At 32.0% G+C, this 6,435-nt stretch overlaps 1 protein-coding gene across 2 annotated transcripts in view; it reads left to right on the forward strand.

Annotated features, from left to right (window-relative positions):
- LOC108751473 (low density lipoprotein receptor adapter protein 1-like) overlaps nucleotides 1-6,435 on the forward strand; it is a 71,450-nt gene that overhangs the window by 24,185 nt on the left and 40,830 nt on the right. Inside the window, exon 1 of one of the 2 annotated variants that reach the window (XM_018491701.1) lies at nucleotides 1,380-1,749. The exons of the other annotated variant lie outside the window; for it this stretch is intronic. Within the exon in view, the coding sequence (XP_018347203.1) occupies nucleotides 1,704-1,749 (46 nt within the window). The 5' untranslated portion in view covers nucleotides 1,380-1,703. Of the gene's footprint in view, nucleotides 1-1,379; nucleotides 1,750-6,435 lie in introns of those variants that run through there. 2 annotated transcript variants of the gene reach the window in all.

The following is a 6,435-nucleotide window of genomic DNA, read 5'->3' on the forward strand; positions in this document are numbered from 1 at the left end:
GGAGAAATTCTCCAAATCAGTTTCCCCGATTAATTTCGTTTTCCCGACAATTCCAACATTATTCAAGCTTAATCGCATTCGGGGCGAAATCGACAAGAAAACCCGATATCAACTGACTCCGCATTTTATACTTTATGAGTTGGAAGAAATTAATATCGACTTTTTATTACAGTTTTAAATTTCCTTGAACTCGCACGCTGTTACAATCTTTATATCTTAAAATATTTTTTTGTAATCTAGATCACAAATTGTGTTATGATGATGTCAATTACTTTTGTTGTTGTGCAGAAAAGGAGGTATGTATTTTCCCGAGGAAAAAGGAATGATGACGTTTTCACGTTTTAATGTGCCTGTGGAAATGCAAAAACGGAAGCTCCTTAAATTGACTGGGCGGGGTCGTTATTTGCCACGAGATTATCGAACGAAGTTTGGTTCCTGTAAGTTTAGGGCGGGTATCTCCCATGAAATTAGGTGGTGAGACTCTCGTCCCGTGCTTCTGGAGCGTGCCCGAGCAACGCATCAATTTCTTGGCAACTATGTCGTTGGCGGAGATGAATACCAAATTGCTCCGCACAAGCCCACCCGACGACAGTCACTTCAACGATGTTTAATCCGATATTAAGTTTGCCCTTTATATTTAATATTGTCTGAAATTTAATATCGTCTGAAATTTAATATTGTCGCCAAATTTTTAATACACCAACTTTGTCACAATTTCTATTCATTTGCGTTTACATCGTATTGGAATATTTTTTTGTTTGTTTTTTTTTTTTTGGCGATTTGAGCGGTATATGCGAACTTTTAGTTTCTCGAATAAAAAAAAAACAAATATTATTCTTGATGTTTTTCTCCCCCCTACCCGTATTTTTTCCCGCGAAGTTTAGCGAACTATCGAGAATTTTTTTTTATTCTTATTTTTATTACGCACAATCGACAAATTTTATATCTCGATAAATGAAATTTATGCAACTCTTTAGAATTTTTTTTATTACTTCGAAGTCTTGATTTTAGCGTTTTTAAAGCTTTTTCTTGAATCTTCTCTTTAGTCCAAAATTTCTCTCCTGACGCGAAATTCATGGATTCACAATTTTTCCCTTTTTTTACTCCGAAATCAGTCCAAAATGCCGTTATGGGATTCGCGCGGAATGCATGACAATAATTTTTATACTTTTAGTATAGGATCCGGTTCGGAAGCGGAACCGGAATCCGGGCTGCTGATGAGAGAGAGAGAGAGAGAGAGAGAGAGAGAGAGAGAGAGAGAGAGAAAGGGGCGGATGGGGAAGGGACGGGACAAGGACGGCCTGAGATGCGCATGTTCGCTCGCGAGGGCGAAGCGGCGCTATAAACCGTTCTGGACGGTTCATATCGCGGCGCGCTGCCACCGCGGCAACACGTTCTCGCGGGTGTTCTCGGGAAGATTTCGTGTCGAAACAAACAGCTGTTGCCCATCGTTTCTTCTCAATATTTATTTCGTAGCTTTCTAAAAAGAGCCAGAGTTACGCGAGACCAATGAAGGCTGATCATTCGTGAGAACGATTAAATCGCTTGATTCCGGATTTATATGTCCTGGACGGGCGCGAAACTGGCATCAAGATTTGTGAGTGAGAGACGAGCTCTCGAACGAGAAAAAGCTGGCGAGGCAGATCGTGACAAGGGGAAAGATTTCGGAGCTGCTGGAATTGCTTGTGCTGCGCTGGGCCAGAATGTCGTTCTTCAGGGGTTTGTGGAAGAGCAGTTCGAAGCACAAGAGTGAGTTGAGTTTGGTTGGTTGAAAGGGCAAATTAGAGAGTGAAGGGGATACATTAGGGAAATCTTGAATTCCATAGATAGATGAATTTTCCAACGTGGTTTTAATCTAATTATAAATGACTGAAAAATAAAATATTGGTGAAGGGAGGGAGAGGAACGTCAATAATGTCTTTTTCAAAGATTTTCAATAATATTCTGAGATTTTATTATTATATGTTTATATTCTGTTATTGTCATTATATCAGTGGTATTTACATTAATTTTCGCAAGACAAATGTGACGATCCAGTGACTCGTTAAAAAAAAATTTTAGATAATGTTATCTTCTATTGTCGATTTAGAAATTGGATAAGTTTTTCAATCCAAAATATTAGCATTAAGGGGAATAATTAAATTTAATTTAAAAAATGATACTTTTAAAAACAAAATTGAATGTTATACCGTCACTTATTTGCGACTGAATACGATCGTTAATCGTAAAACATGAAATTTATCGCATAGTTACATTTAATAATAAAAACGAAATATAAATTCAAGTTGATTGATTTAAGTGGGATATGAATATCAATACATTGGAGCAATGTAATAAATATCAATCGACTAAAATTTCCGAAATTGATTTCTAAGGACTTTTGAAACACATGATTCAATGCGCTTTGAGCTAATATTTATAACTAATTATTCGTTAGGAAAGATTAGATTGCATGTAGGCGCTGTTTATTTTTATTTTGTCTAGCCTTGGTTTTTTTATATTTATCTATAATAAAGAAGTATCACGTTTATATTTTTTCATTAAAAAATTAAAATTAGAAGAATAGTGAAAGAGAATTGGCTGGAAAATTATGAACTTTGAGTTATTGAATCTTAGTTGAAGTGTTATTTTATAATATTATAATTATCAAAATACTGACAATCAAATAATTTTGTACGTTATTGAATTGTTTTATATATTTTATATTAAAAAATTGAAACTTTCTGAGTAAATTCCTGATAGTAAATTTTAGTCTTTGTATTTTTTGACAGATAAAATTATTTATGGAGTTTTAAATAAATAGAAATAAAGACAGAAGCTTATTATGCTAAACATGTTGCACGAATCTTTACAGTACATAAAAATATTTTTTTGAAATTGAAATATTATATCTCGAAATAATGATATAACTTTTTATATGATAAGCATCTTCGATTTACAAAATATTACAAATTCTGCTGACGATACATATGGACTGTCTACATACAATTGTCTGGCCTACTTAACCTTTGCTATTCATTGATTTTCATGTAGGGAAATTATTTTATATTTATTGCTTGAATTTTTAACCTCGTCATATTCATAAAAATTTATATTTCCAACTTTTTATCAACTGTAAAAAATCTTAGATAATTAAAAAAATTTCGGAAAGAAGAACGTTAGGCTTGATAAAATTAACTGTTAATAACTATATTATTTTGTAATTTGTAATTATGAAACGATTAAAGACTGATAGTATTCTTAAAAATTAATAATAATAATAAAATTATGATAATAATATAATTATGTCATAAACGCACACACACAAATATAGATAAAGAAAAAAATCACGTATACACAAAAGATATATTATATTTGTGTGTGTGTGTGTGTGTGTGTGTGTGTGTGTGTGTGTGAAAAAAAGTGTGTGTGTGTGTGTGTGTGTGTGTGTGTACAGACTTAATTGAAGTGTTACATTTTAACAATTTTGATTCCGGAAAATATAAGGAGAATTCCCAGAAAGTGCAATTAAAGTGATAAATCTGGCAACAATAAATTAGATGGTCGTTGGTTTCGCCTGTTTCATTGGTGGTTTAATTTATTAACATCTTGCTAGTGTTTTAGAGTAGAAATCCCGCAATAAAGGTTTCACGAATCCCTTCCTTTCCTGGTAAATCTACCTTCCGAAAAATTAAATGAAACCACACTGTGCTGCCACGATGATATTGGCAACATGACTGGCTCGTCCTCTGTAAGCGATGTTTCCAGCCGGGAAAACTTCCAAAATGACGGGTGAAGTATGAATATTGTAGCGTATCGTGTGTTGCGCGCACAAAGAGAACTAGCTTGATTAATTGAAGGGATCCCCCGGGAAAATGTTTTACGTGACGCAGATGCCGCGTTTTAATGAAAAAACCCGTAAAACGTAATAGCAGCGATTTGTGTTGAATTTTACAAAATAAAAATTGAAGTATCCTACACGTAATATATTATATTTAATGTAATAACAAACTTTACTTTTGTCAAACAAATAATTTTTTAGCTTATATAAAATTTGTCTAAAAGGTAAAAATTATACTACTTTTTTCTATTTCAATTGAGATGTATGTATACCCGTTGTTTTTCTGAAATACATCATTCGTTCAATTTGTCAAAAATTAACATTATCAAAAACCTAGTACGAGATACTCACATAAATACTGCAACGCTTTATGTTATTTGTGAAGCTTATTAATTATGAAATTAAAGTTTCCAACCGGATATATTTTGTTTCTATTGTTCGTTGCAATATGCCAGTTTTGATTAAAAAGATATTACGCTGTCCGACAAAATCTATGGAATTTAAAAAATACAAAATAAAATATTTGTATGAATATTAGAGTATATCGTATTTCAAAGCAATGCATTCATTATGTAACCAAGATATAAAATGGATATTTAGTATTGATTATTTCTCCATGAAATGTATTGTTTTACAAAAGCTTGGTTTATTTATCTGCAACAACAAATTTCGCATTGTTCCATAACAAGAAACGATATACAAATAACGGTATTGTTTAAATTTGTATTTACGTATCTATTTATATTTACACGTAAACAAGTTATAATAATACGCAATATGATATAATAATACCTACATGTAATACAAAACAGGCAAAAAAGGATATAGAAATAACTTCTATAGAATAATTAAAAGTTAACAACTTTTATTTTCTTATTAATTAACAAGACTATAACAATAGAGATAAAAGCTAGGTGTATTTTTAAATTTATTTACGCGTGTGTGTTTCGATTTATGTACTTTTTAATTTATCTTATTTATTTTACGATTATTTATTTTTTACGATTACTCTGACGCTTCCTCTTATTTCACTATTTTGCTAACTCTGTTATCGAGATGGACTCGTATGGCATTCACGTTCATTAAGATCGTCATAACCGCACGTTTATCGAGACGATCGAACGCACGGCAATTTTGCAATTTCCCGAGAGCTCGCTCGGCAAGATTAACGGCGACTATGCGCGGCTGCGAAATGTCGGGAAGTGATAACAGAGAGCCGCGGCGCTATAACAGCAGCAGCAGCAACACCGCTAGTTGCAGCAACGCAGCGGCGCAGTTAACGCGATTATTCGCAATAAGCGCCGTAATAGAGCCACCTTCAAGATTATGATAATGCATGCGCCGACTCACGTTGTATGTACAGCCGTAACGCGACCTCTCTTCGACCGTTGATTATTGATCACATATCATTTGCATAAATCCGTGACGGAGGTCGCGACTCGATATAGGCGATCAAAAAGATTGCAGCGCGAATGTCAAAGTCAATCAATTCAATCACTGAGGTTATCGCTATTCGAGATTGCATTCGCTTAAAATATTGTACAACACTTTAATGTCAAAAATAATGGGTAATTATTAAATATTAATTAATTATTATTAATTATTAATTGTATATTAATAATATAATTAATTATTAATTTAATTTTATTACATGTGAATTATATTCGCACCCTCTGCAAATGAAACGTGAAAATTTAAATTGTTTCGCGAAAAATTATTGGTATATTCTCTGCTCAACTTACGATAACTGTTTATGTAATTACGTGTATAAGTTATATTTTTGAACAAGCTTTAATGTTAAATAAAGCCTTCACAAAATTATTATACTGGACATTTTGGCATATTTTTATAGAGTTATATATATATATATTATATATATATATATATATATATAATATATATATATAAAGGCTTTATATATTTTTACCACAATTGCTACCACAAATGTAATTGTTTTATCAACATTAACAAATAGTGATTTCAGTTTCTTGTTATAATATTAACTGCGAGATTTCCTTTGGGAGCGATTGTTTCGTCGCTCTTCGCATAAAGCAACTGCATCTTCGAAGCCATTTCTCTCATAGTTATCAAACTATTGAACTGACACAATCCGCATTGTGTTAGCAAATATGTCCGTTTAGAGCTGCTGTACTATTTAGCCGTCAAACATCTCCATGTATCAAATTAACGTCAGAAAAGAGTTTTCATACATCTCATATTTTATCTCATATATTTATAATTACTTTTTATTTATTTTTTACAGATTTATCACTAATTAAATATTCACAATTAAAATATCGATGATGCCTTTAAAGACCTTAATGCTGGCGGAGGGTTATATTGTTTGTATAAATGACTAATCAATTTAATATCGAATGAGAGTAGTTACCTATTGTTGTTTAGTACTAAGTAATACTTAATACTAAATTGGCCAGTATTAGATTTTTGCAAGAGTACTATCTTTGTATAATAATTTTTCTATTTTCTACATAGATTCATATTCAAACGTTTATCACTTTTATTGATAAATACATACATATATTTTTACATATCGTATACTACAGAAAAATAAATGCGTGCATTTATCAATAAAAGTGAAGTGTGAATCGGTTCAT

This window comes from Trachymyrmex septentrionalis, unplaced genomic scaffold, assembly GCF_001594115.1.
Source record: "Trachymyrmex septentrionalis isolate Tsep2-gDNA-1 unplaced genomic scaffold, Tsep1.0 scaffold44, whole genome shotgun sequence".
Classification (NCBI taxonomy): Eukaryota; Metazoa; Arthropoda; class Insecta; order Hymenoptera; family Formicidae; genus Trachymyrmex; species Trachymyrmex septentrionalis.